This window comes from Microcaecilia unicolor, chromosome 2 (assembly GCF_901765095.1).
Source record: "Microcaecilia unicolor chromosome 2, aMicUni1.1, whole genome shotgun sequence".
NCBI lineage: Eukaryota > Metazoa > Chordata > Amphibia > Gymnophiona > Siphonopidae > Microcaecilia > Microcaecilia unicolor.
In genome coordinates this window covers 158,303,770-158,316,485 of record NC_044032.1, presented here as the reverse complement: position 1 = coordinate 158,316,485, position 12,716 = coordinate 158,303,770, and the positions used below count along the sequence as shown (strand labels likewise).

Below are 12,716 nucleotides of genomic sequence, written 5' to 3'. Positions count from 1 at the left end.
TGATGCAGGAGTCTACCACAACTACACCTTTTTTCCAAATGTTTCATCGTACTCCATATGTGCCTGAAGCAGCTACTGTAGTGCCTTCAACAAAAGGAGAAAGAACATGCAGGTTCCTGGAAATCTTAGATGCTGTTAAACAGGCTGATAAAATTGCAGAGGAAACTATTGCTTCTGGCTGCCAGGTAAGTGCACCAAAATTACAGGAATGTTATGATTAGACAAATTGGAGTAATGTTATAAAGGATTTTTTGTATGTGAACGCCTTTTAATTAATTAATTAATTTATATATTTATTTATGTTTGGTTCTTACAATCCGAGTACCAATTATTTAGCTCTATGTGACAGCAGAAGGAAGCCCAGGCAAGCCCCTAAGCACCAGTAGTGAGAAACAAATGTGCATAAGTCCAAGCAAACCCAAAAGTGAAAGCACATATTGGCGCCTGTTTCCTGCGTTTAAATATAAGCCTTCCAAGTAAAAAAAAAAAAATGAAAAGCTTATATTTAAAGGCACAGAAAACATGCCAATGTGTGCTTCATGGTTGGGTTTGCCTGACGCATGTGCACAGGAGCCGGGCTTACCGCGAAACTCTTTTATACATGCGCCATACATGTCTCCCCCCCCCTTTCATTTTAACAGCACATTATGATTTATGTACCATTTGAGCATGTGAGGTAATTTTCTGCGCTGTTCTGGCAGTATAGTTTCTGCACTGTTGGCTTACCACGGGAGTTCTGAGCATCAGGGCACCAGTGGGCTGAAGTGAAAAACATTGGATTTAAAATAGGTGAATAGGTACATTTTACATCACCCTGTATAGGTGCTATTGTGAAACTGAGCAAGATCTTAGAAGGGTCCATGTAAATTGCTGCAGAAGTTAGAGGGGTTAAAGCCTATCGGTGCTTGACTCTTAATTTATATACGAATTGTAAAACACAAAGATAACTTTAAGCACTGCACTTCAGTTCTTAATGATTAAACCAGTTAAACATATTAAATTACCATTGTGAGGCTTGAGATGGGTAATCGTGTGCCGATTAGCCATTATGAATCCCTAGGGTCTTAAAATTCAGTGTTGGATTTTCAAATTTATTGTTTCACGATTCTAATTTTAGTTTTTATTTAGTTGTTTCTTGTTAATTTTAGAGCCAGGCTTGCAAAATTGTCTTTTTCGCCATCAGCACTGTGTGCTTCAAGAAAGCCTGCATTCTAGGTGGCTGCCATCCTCGGTTAGAAAATAAATCAAAAAGCTGAAGTGGTGCAGGAGTCCATACCTGCCGCCAAAACTGAGAGATGTGGTGGGCCAAAAGAGTCCAATAGGTGAGAATGGAAGGACAAGACTAGAGCATGTGGCCAAGGTGGGCCCCACCATGCTCACACTTAGGACACAGATCATCAGTTCTTAAGTTCGCTTTGTGGGTCCTACAAGGAGAAATGTAAAGGGGCAACAGAAATTTGCAGTTCCCACAGTGATATACTCTCAGTTAAAGTGTATGTGGCAGTTGCTGAGCCTGTGGAGCCAAAGGGAAGATAAGCCAGCCACCCACCTTTGAGCCAGGAGGGCGTAATAAATATCCATGAGCTTGTCAAGCAAATAGTTGTAGTAATATCGTAAAGGGATCAAGAGTCGGGCATCTAAATTAATTTTAGTTTTTATTCAGTTTACGTTTGGAAAGTATTTTTAGTTTTTGTTTCATTAAAATATTCATTTTTATTTAGTTTCAGTTATCTAATATATCACTGAAAGGATTCTTTTCTTTTTTTTTGCCTGGCAGTTGCATCTTTCTCCTTTGGACTTCCAGCTCAGTTAGTTTTCAATGAGATATGGCATTTGCGTTTACCTGGGAGGTTTTTTCATCTGTTTATCCCCTACTAATTTATCCCTGGTATTGGATCTCAAACCATGGCTTTCTTTGGAACTTGTTAAGCACAGCCTCTGATTTTGGCCACTAGGCATCACTATTATACAATGGCTGAGACTCTCTTCAAGGTTGCATTACTGTTTCTTCAGCCCAAATCAACTTACTGTAGGATGTAGAAGATGGTATATTCAGTAGAGACCTTCCATCCCTTTTTCAAATATATCCATCATGAAAATGCACATATATTTTAAAATGAATAAAAAGACATTGACATGAAACAGATCATATATTCTCTTGTTGAGGACAGGATTTTGAAATTATGTAAATATCAGTTACACAAAAGTGCTGAAATACTCAGCACCCTTATAGCCTGCTTTAATGTTTGAAGGTGAATTTTTATTCAAGGAAACCCTCCCATAGTCGATTTTTTTTGTGAATTCCAGCTCATAAATATTAAACCTATGCTGTCTTCATCTGTATTTTTTTAAACCAAGGATATATGCGTAAGAAATACTAATAGTATATATATGACAAAAATAAAGGTTACAAAATTACCAAGTTTTTATATATATGTGGATTTTTTTAAACTCTAATTTGTAGCATCTATTTACAAAATTAGGCAAGCTGTTTCTTGCAAAAAACTTTACTTGGAGTCTTCAGCTTTTTTTAAAATCCCCTTTCTGCATATAGGTGGTAGGAAGCATGCCTGTGGAACATCAAGAGAAAAACAAAATTCTTAAAAGAAAGCGAAAACACTTGAACCCTTTTCTGCTGAAGGTAGGACACGAAGTACTTCGACAAAGGAAAAACTGGTGGAAGGATGGGCGTTTCCAATCAGAGTGGGTTGGCCCCTGCATTATTGATTATATCACAGGCAACGGGTGTGCGATACTAAGGGATGCCACTGGTGTCAGACTTAAAAGACCCATCAAAATGTCTCATCTGAAACCCTATGTAAGAGGGTCGATTGAACAAGGTAAATATTAATAAACAGGAAATTAATGACATACTTGTACTCTGTTTTCATACAGTGAAATAAGAGCCCCGGTATTCATAAGAGTTCTTTCAAATGATGCAAGTGGTGCATGTAATGAATACACATTTCATAATGAAGCTTATAAACAAGCCCTGCAAATGCTTGCTGGGGTAGTTCAAGGTCTCGTTTGAAATTTTCAGCAGAAAGAAATATTTAGAACAAGTAAATGAGGCGCATTTACCTTTCCAGGCACACTCATGTTGTGCTTTTGGTGGTGGCAAGATGCTATCAGGGTAGTAAGGACCTAGGAGGCCAGAAGTTCAGGCATCGGCTGTGCCAGTGTTGGTCATTGTTGTATTATTTTGTAACCTTGTGATTGGACAGGTAAGGAACACATGATGGGGGTGATGAGCATGCAAGATTCCTTTTTCAGTCCATCTACCCAAGAAAGTGAAACAAAGTGGAAGAAAGTGATAAAAGTTGTCTTGGATGGATAAGGACCAATGTGCAGGTTTGTTATTTGTGCTCTACTCCTGGCAGCTGAGGTATAGCTGGACTGACCAGCATGCTTGCTGACAAGATACAGCATATTGCCTAGTGTTAACCTGTTGTTTCCCCCAGGACTATTCAAAGTTTTTCCTGCTCATCCTTTGAGTTAGCCTTGAGAAATGTGTATCTGTTTTTTAAAATTTGCACAGTGCAAAAGTGAATGCATACGTTTTTCTCTCCAGCTTTGAACTTGCCACTCTCAAACTCCTCACACTTGCTTATTCTGTTCTCTTTCCACCAGTTCCAGTGGGAATAACTGTAAAGTGGAGACCCATAGTTCTTTAAGAATTTATACTACTGAGGAGTTCCCTGTAGAAAATCACAAAACTAGATTAGAGGATTGGGGGGGGGGGGGGGGGGGAGGGAGAGTACTATGCACAGGGTTGTTTTGGGGATTTATTACAAAAACTTTTGTATTTGAACTTTTCATTGGTGTTTAATCAATTAAAATCCAAACACAGGAACCCTAATTCTTCAAGGACAAGCAGGCTTATAATTCTCACAAGTGGGTGATGTCGGCCCATGTTGCCCGATCTGGAATTTATCATAGGTAAATGATAGCTTTGTGCAACGCAAGACATACTCCACCGTGCATGTTCAAGTGACTTCCCGCCCACTGCAAGAACACGGTCTCCTCAATTCTTCCTTTTCCACGGTGAGAAGAGGGCATGTTTTATTACCGTCTCCTCACATCGCTCGGTCCTAGAGAGCTTTTTTTTGTGCCTTTTGGCTATTTTTCGTTTATTTTTTCCTCATTTATTGTGTTGTTGAAACCTCCGTCTTTTAAGTTTCCTTTAATTTTTTCAGTCATTTTGCCCAGTTTTAAGTTTCCTTTTCCATCATCATTGGGCCACTTTTAGGCCTTGACTTCAGTCGGGAACTTTCTCTTTCTTTTTCCGTGCCTTGCCTCTTTTTCAGGTATCATCACGTCATTTAATTTAGCCAACAGTTTTTTCTTCCATGTCCACGAAAGTTCCCAGTGGCTTCAAGTGCTGTACCCGGAGCAGTCGGACAATCTCTGGAAAAGATACCCATTCTTGGTGCCCGCAGTGCCTTGGGCCCAACCATAGCCCCACTAACTGTGTTCTCTGTTTTCGCATGAAGAAGAGGACCAAGGTTTCCAGAGAGGCTCAACGAGAGAGGATTTTTGGAGCCAAGTCTGGTTCCTCAACTTTGGTATCAAGGTCAGAGGCGTCGGTATCAACGTAGAGCGTTGCACAGGCATCGGGAGTATCGGTAAGCATGACCTGCTAGAGCCTGACGCTGGGAGCAGTGAAGCATCGAGTGGATCTCCACCTGCTTCAAGGCCTCCTGCTGTGCAGGGCCCCCGGGACCGTCCATCGTCAGACCTGACCCTGAGGTGATGTGTGGATTCAAGGTTGTCCTCATCGGCACCGAGGAGCCTCGGTGACAGGCTTTGACCAAGAAGCATCATCGGTCACCCTTGACGCATGATGCCAGGCGCTCTGAGGTGTTGAAGGATTTGGCACCAAGAAGCATCGGTGCCGGGAGGACCACTACCCCTCCATACAGGAGGTGCCGATGCGCCAGTATCACAGCAACTAACATCCAGCTCCTGCGTTGACCCCAGTGGTTGGTTCTGCAATCTGCGCCTCATCTGGCACCCCAGCTTTTCCCGGTGTTGACCCTCGATGAATACATTTGGGCCTTGCTCCCTGAGCTGGTGGATGACCTCGTGCAACGGTGTGCATCAGCATCTGGGGTGCTTGCGTTTACTATGCCTCCCGTTGCAACCTTGCTTGGCCCTCAGCCTGCGGTATGGCACCGGTGTTGACTGCCACCCAAGCCAGCACTCCCTCAATGTCAGTAGAGGAAGCTTCGCCGGAGTCAAGGCAGGAGCCACCTTCTTGACGTTGTTCTCGAGGACAGGGTTCCTCTGCATTGAGGCAGATTTGGTCTAAACACTCCCATCAGGAGGTATTGTCTGATACTGAGGAGGAGAGTTCATGGGATTCAGAGGAGGATCCAAGGTACTGTTCTATGGGATTCCCTCTGAACCCTCTCTTCCACCTGAAAGGAGAAAGTCTTCTCCAGAGAGCCTTTCTATTTCCTTTGCAAGTGAAGGATAAGCCCAGGGCCAAGATGCTTGAGGTCCTGGACTACACATCTCCTGTGACAGCACCTCTCTACGAGATACTCAAGGAAGTCCTCATCAGGAACTGGGAGTCCCCTCTGTTGGTCCCTGTCGTGCCGAAGAAGATTGACACCCAGTACTGGCTCCACGGTGTGCCTGGTTTTGGTAGGCCTCAGTTGCCTCACAATTCCATGGTGGTGGAATTTGCTCTCAAAAGAGCCAGAAGTTCAAGGGACTATGCCTTGGCGTCCCCAGGTAGAGAATCTAGAACCCTGGATTCTTTTGGGAGGAAGATGTACCAGGCTTCAATGTTCATTTCCCGTACACAACCTTACCAGCTCTTCATGAGCGTCTACTTGCGATACTCTGTGCGCAAGGTGGCCGACCTGGCTGACATACTACTTCTAGAGCAGGCCAAGTCATTTTGCCAGTTGGTCAAGCAGCAGAAGGTGTGTCAAAAGTTCTTGGCCAAGGGGCACTTATGACACTTTTGATGTGGCATCCTGGATTTCTGCACAAGCTATAGCAATACGCAGACTCTCATAGCTGTGTGTTCCTGACTTGGAACATTCTGTTCAGCAGAGGTTGGCAGATGCTCCTTGCCAGGGGGAGAGCCCTTTTGGAGAAAAGGTTCAGGCGGTCGTAGACCAAATCAAAAACACACTGATACCATCTCTTCTCTCTTCCGCTGGGCACCATCCTCCTCAGCCAAGCCAAGGAGAAGTTCATACTCCTGTTCTAGGCATAGGTACAACCCTTTGGCTCACCAGCGTACTCAGGCTCAATCCCAGCGCACTCGTTCACCTCAACAGCTTACACTTAAGGCCCCTGCTGCTCCCTAGGCACAGCAAGGTACGAGCTTTTGACTGGCTCCAGCAAAGCATAGCCACAGTAAAAGTGCCCATCCAGACATCTTGTCGGTTGGAAGGGGGTTGAAGATTTTTCACCAAAGGTGGCCTCTTATAATATCCGACCTGTGGGTTCTTCAATTACGTCCATCTCGGATACGCTGTCAGTTGGTATCTCAAACCTTCAAATTGCCCACCAAGAGCTAATTCGTTCAGCTCTCAGCACAGGCAGGTACTTGCTGAGGAATTCTACACCCTTCTAAAGGCCCATGCAGTCGAACCTGTTCCACCTGGGGAAGAAGGGCAGGGATTCTATTCCAGGTACTTCCTTGTGCAAGGGGATGTGTCCCATCCTAGACATAAGGGCTCTGAACAAATTCCTAGTCTGAGAAAAGTTCAGAATGGTTTCCTTGGGCACCCTTCTCCCAGTGATTCATAAAAACGATTGGCTGTGCTCCCTGGACTTAATGGATGCATGTACTCGCATCCCAATACTTCCAGCCCACCGGAAGTATCTTCGATTTCGGCTGGGAACACTTTTAGTACTGCATGTTGCCTTTTGGCCTCGCATCAGCTCCCAGGGTCTTCACCAAATGTCAAGCGGTATTTACAGCATTGCTATGCAGACTGAGGGTTTGTGTGTTCCTGTATCTCGACAATTGGCAACTCCCCTTGGAGTTGTCTCCTTTGTTATTTTTACTTTATTTTTGTTATAGTGCTAAACTGAGGAGACTGCATTCTCATGGTGGGCGGGAAGAGCGCCTCAGAGGAGGGTGCTCATGAATCCATGTGGATGACTATTCTGGTTCTCCGAGCTACTAGGGTTTGTTTTAAACTACCCCAAGTCCTATCTCCACCCTGTCCAGCGATTGGTGTTCATAGGAGCCCTGCTCAATGCTTGGATGGTACGAGACTATCTCCTGGACATAAGAGTGGACAATCTTCCCACACTCGTGTCCAAGGTTCGTGCTTCTCATCAGGGGTTCAAAGAAGAGCAACCAAAATGATAAAGGAGATGGAACTCCTCTTGTATGAGGAAAGGCTAAAGGAGTTAGGGCTCTTCAGCTTGGAACAGAGATGGATGAGGGGGAGATATGATTGAGGTCTACAAAATCCCGAGTGGTGTAGAACGAGTAGAAGTAAATCAGTTTTTTTTACTCGTTCCAAGAAGTACAAAGATAAGGGGACACTCGAGGAAGTTACATGGAAATACTTTTAAAACAAATAGGAGGAAATGTTTTTTCACTTAACAAATAGTTGAGCTCTGGAACTCTTTGCCGGAGGATGTGGTAACAGTGGTAAGCTTATCTGGTTTTAAAAAAGGTTTGGACAAATTCCTGGAGGAAAAGTCCATAGTCTGTTATTGAGACATACATGAGAAGCAATGCCGTGGGATTTGTAATAGGGAGTGTTGCCACAATTTGGGTTTCTGCCAGGTACTTGTGACCTGGCTTGGCCACTGTTTGGAAAACAGGATACTTCTCTAGATGGACCATTGGTCTGACCCAGAATAGCTACTCTTATGTTCTTATGGACTCCACAGTGTATGTTACACTCATGACACACCTTCACATGAGATCTGCTCGATAGATCCTGGCTTCTCATTGGTATCAAGCCACAGGGAGTCTGTAAGATGTCATCCAAGTGTCCCCTGAGCTTGTACACTCCCTTCAGTGGTGGACCATTCGATCCGATTTGACTCTGGACTTCCATTCCAAATTACTCAGCCACAAAAAGTGTTGACGATGGATGCATCTCTCCTGGGATGAGGAGCTCATGTAGATGGGCTTCACACTCAAGGAGTTTGGTCTTCCCAGGAAACGAATCGTCAGATCATTCTCCTGGAGGTCCGGGCGATCTGGAACGCTCTAAAGACTTTCTGAGATCGGCTATCTCGCCAAATTGTTCTCATCCAGACACCAGAAGTATTTTCGATTTTGGCTAGGAACACATCACCTTCAGTACCGCGTGGTATAATACATTGCAACAATTAGGTTGCGTGTATTACACCAACAAGCAGGGGGGCACCAGATCACACCCTCTGTGTCAGGAGGCCATCCAGATATGGCAGCATGGGCCAAAACAGTACACTGGCCAACAGACTAAGCAGGATAATGCAACCACATGAGTGGTCTCTCAGTATGGGCATTGCCCGCATGATCTTCTGAGAGTGGGGTACCCCCTTGGTGGATCTTTTTACCACTCAGCTCAGCCACAAGGTCCCTCAGTTCTATCCAGGCTTCAGGCCCACGACAGACTAGCGTCAGATGTCTTCCTCCTCAATTGGGGGATAGGTCTTCTGTATGCGTATCCTCCCATACCTCTATTGGGGAAGATTTTGTTGAAACTCAAGCAAGACCCCAGAACCATGATTCTGATCGCGCCGTACTGCCCATGGCAGATATGGTTCCCTCTTCTTTTGGAGTTTATCCTCTGAAGAACCGTGGAGATTGGAGTGTTTTCCAACCCTCATCATGCAGAACGAGGGGTCTCTTCTTCATTCCAACCTCCAGTCTCTGGCTCTCACAACTTGGATGTTCAGAGCCTAGAATTCACTTCCTTCTTTCAGAGGTCTTGCTGGCTTCCAGGAAAGATTTCACTAAATGAAATGAAAACGGTAACGGAATTCAACATGCGTGGGATATGCATAAAGGAATCCTGTGCCGAAGGAATGGATCCTCAGGAGCTTAGTCAAGATCGGGAGGCGGGGCTGGTGGTTGGGAGGCGGGGATAGGGCTGGGCAGACTTATACGGTCTGTGCCAGAGCCGGTGGTGGGAAGCGGGACTGGTGGTTGGGAGGCGGGGATAGTGCTGGACAGACTTGTACGGTCTGTGCCAGAGCCGGTGGTTGGGAGGCAGGGCTGGTGGTTGGGAGGTGAGGATAGTGCTGGGCAGACTTATACGGTCTGTGCCTGTGCCAGAGCCGGTGGTTTGGAGGTGGGGCTGGTGGTTGGGAGGCGGGGATAGTGCTGGGCAGACTTATACAGTCTGTGCCCTGAAAAGCACAAGTACAAATCAAAGTAGGGTATACACAAAAAGCTGCAAATATGAGTTATCTTGTTGGGCAGACTGGATGGACCGTGCAGGTCTTTTTCTGCCGTCATCTACTATGTTACTATGTTACAAAGAGGTGTTACTCTTTTAAATGGAGAAGGTTTGCCGTCTGGTTTGAGAGCAAGGCCCTAGATCCCCTTGCTTGCCCTAAACAGACCCAGTTTCTACACCTATCAGATTCTGGTCTAAAGACCAACTCCGTAAGGTTTCACTTTAGTGCAATTAGTGGTTATCATCACTGTGTAGAAGGGAATCCCATCTCTGGACAGCCTGTAGTTCGCTTCATGAGAGGTTTGCTTTTGTCAAAGCCCCCTGTCAAATCTCCACCAATGTCATGGGATCTCAACTTCATTCTCACCCAGCTGATGAAAGCTCCTTTTGAGCCACTTGAATTCCTGCCATCTGAAGTACTTGACTTGGAAAGTCATTTTCTTGGTGGCTGTTACTTCAGCTCATAGGATCAGTGAGCTTCAGGCCTTAGTAGTGGACACACTTTATACTAAGTTTCATCACAACATAGTAGTCATTCGCACGCACCCTTCAGACAGTCCACCCCGCTTTTTGTTTCTTTTGATCCCAACAGGATGAGGCTCGGCATTCATGAACAGACATTCTTTTCTTTCATTTATGCCTAGGCTGGGCTGGCCCTAGAGGGTCGTGTCACGGCTCATAATGTCAGAGCCATGGCTGCATTGGCAGCCCACTTGAGGTCAGCCTCCATTGAAGAAATTTGCATGGCTGTGTCGTGGTTTTCAGTCCACACATTCACATCACACTACTGCTTTGAGCAGGATACCTGACTTGACAGTTGGTTCAAGCACACAGTGTTGCAGAATCTGTTTGGGGTCTAGAATTCAACTGCACCCTCCTAGGCCCATTTTGTTCTGTTCCAGGCTTCACTCTCATTCAGATTGTATATAGTTTCAGGTAAATCTGTGTTATGTCTTCTCTGTTGTGAGGCCCAATTGACCAATGTTTGTTGTTTCTAGTGAGCCTGGATACTAGTGATTCCCCACTTGTGAGAATTATAAGCTTGCTTGTCCTTGAAGAAAGCGAAGATACTTACCTGTAGCTGGTGTTTTCCGAGGACATCAAGCTTTATATTCTCACAGTCCCTCCCACCGCCCCTTGGAGTTGTCTCCTTTGTTATTTTTACTTTATTTTTGTTATAGTGCTAAACTGAGGAGACCGCATTCTCGTGGCGGGCAGGAAGGCACTCGTGCATATGCAGTGGAGAGTGTCTCGTGCTCCACAGAACTCTCATTTAACTATGATAAATTCCAGACCGGGTGACGCGGGTCAGCATCACCCACTTGTGAGAATATAGAGCCTACTGTCCTTGGAGAACATCTGTTACAGATAAGTACGTTCGCTTTATGTTTCCATTAAGAAACTTGAAAGTTTTGTGTCCACTGAAGAATGGAATGGTAACATTTGTGGCAGTCAAAGTCAGCAGCACAGTGCAGATACAGTTGTCCTACATTATAATAATTTGGGTATGCAGAAACCTTGTTCTGCTGCCCTTTTCCAAATTAATTCATATAGAATGTGTCACAGCAGTCAACATAGTAACATGGTAGATGATGGCAGATAAAAACATGTATTTTCCATCCAATCTGCCCAACAAGATAGACTCATAGCATAAGGTATGATATGATGCTACATATGTATGCTTGATCTTGATTTTCCCTTGCTAATTTTAGGGCACAGACCTTAGAAATCAGCCTGGCAACGGCTTTGCTTCCCAGTTACTGGAGTTGCCATCTAAGCACTGCTAAGCTTGTTTTGTTCCGTTCCCTTTCCATACAGGATTCCTTTGTGTTTATTCCCACACATTTTAAAATTCTGTTACAGTTTTCATCTCAACCACCTCCCATGGGAGGGCATTTTAGGTATCTACCACATGAAAAAGTACTTCATTGAGGACAAGCAATCAAAGTATTCTCATATGTGGGTGATGTCATCCACAGAGCCTGGTGCGGTCACTGCCATAGTGCACTGTCACTTTAAAACTTTCTATTATTGGAAAAGTAATGGAAGCGAGCTAAAGGAAAGGATAGTGGATTTCCTGGAAGAAAATGAGTTGCAAGATCCGAGACAACATGGTTTACCAAAGGGAAATCGTGCCAAACGAATCTCATTGAATTCTTTGATTGGGTGACCGGAGAACTGTAACCGTGGACGTGCTATAGACTAATCTACTTAGATTTCAGCAAGGCTTTTGACACGGTTCCCCACAGGAGGCTCTTAAATAACTGGTTGGGCTGAAGATAGGACCCAAAGTGGTGAACTGGATTAGGAACTGGCTGACGACAGGCGCCAGAGGGTGGTGGTGAATGGAGTTTGCTCGGAGGAGGGAAAGGTGAGTAGTGGAGTGCCTCAGGATCGGTGCTGGGGCCGATTCTGTTCAATATATTTGTGAGTGACATTGCCGAAGGGTAGAAGGTAAAGTTTGCCTATTTGCGGATGATACTAAGATTTGTAACACAGTGGACACTCCGGAGGGAGTGGAAAACATGAAAAAGGATCTGAAAAAGCTAGAAGAATGGTCTAAGGTTGGCAATTAAAATTCAATGCGAAGAAATGCAAAGTGATGCACTTAGGAGTAGAAATCCAAGAGAGGCGTATGTGTTAGGCGGTGAGAGTCTGCTAGGTACGGATGGGGAGGGAGCTTGGGGTGATAGTATCTGAGGATCTGAAGGCGATGAAACAGTGTGACAGGCGGTGGCCGTAGCTAGAAGGTTACTAGGCTGTATAGAGAGAGGTGTGACCAGCAGAAGAAAAGAGGTGTTGATGCCCCTGTACAAGTCGTTGGTGAGGCCCCACCTGGAGTATTGTGTTCAGTTTTGGAGGCCGTATCTTGCTAAGGATGTAAAAAGAATTGAAGCGGTGCAAAGAAAAGCTACGAGGATGGTATGGGATTTGCGTTACAAGACTGTATGAGGAGAGACTTGCGGACCTGAACATGTATACCCTGGAGGAAAGGAGGAACAGGGGTGATATGATACAGACGTTCAAATATTTGAAAGGTATTAATCTGCAAACAAACCTTTTCCGGAGAGTGAAGGCGGATAGAACGAGAGGGCATGAAATGAGAGTGAAGGGGGGCAGACTCAAGAAGAATGTCCGGAAGTATTTTTTCACGGAGAGGGTGGTGGATGCTTAGAATGCCCTCCCGCGGGAGGTGGTGGAGATGAAAATGGTAACGGAATTCAAACATGCGTGGGAATAACATAAAGGAATCCTGTGCAGAAGGAAGGGATCCTCAGGAGCTTAGCCTAGAATGGGGTGGCGAGCGTGGGGTTGGGAGGCGGGGCTAGTGCTGGGCAG

At 45.1% G+C, this 12,716-nt stretch overlaps 1 protein-coding gene across 6 annotated transcripts in view; it reads left to right on the top strand.

The window, feature by feature from the left end:
• Positions 1-12,716, top strand: part of GIN1 (gypsy retrotransposon integrase 1) — an 80,045-nt gene that overhangs the window by 44,009 nt on the left and 23,320 nt on the right. For 5 of the 6 annotated variants that reach the window (XM_030193429.1, XM_030193427.1, XM_030193426.1 and 2 more), the window contains 2 exons: positions 9-185; positions 2,555-2,840. In XM_030193429.1, coding sequence (XP_030049289.1) covers positions 9-185; positions 2,555-2,840 — 463 coding nt within the window. Of the gene's footprint in view, positions 1-8; positions 186-2,554; positions 2,841-3,224; positions 3,352-12,716 lie in introns of all 6 variants that reach the window. The other variant, XM_030193431.1, reaches the window with a different exon arrangement.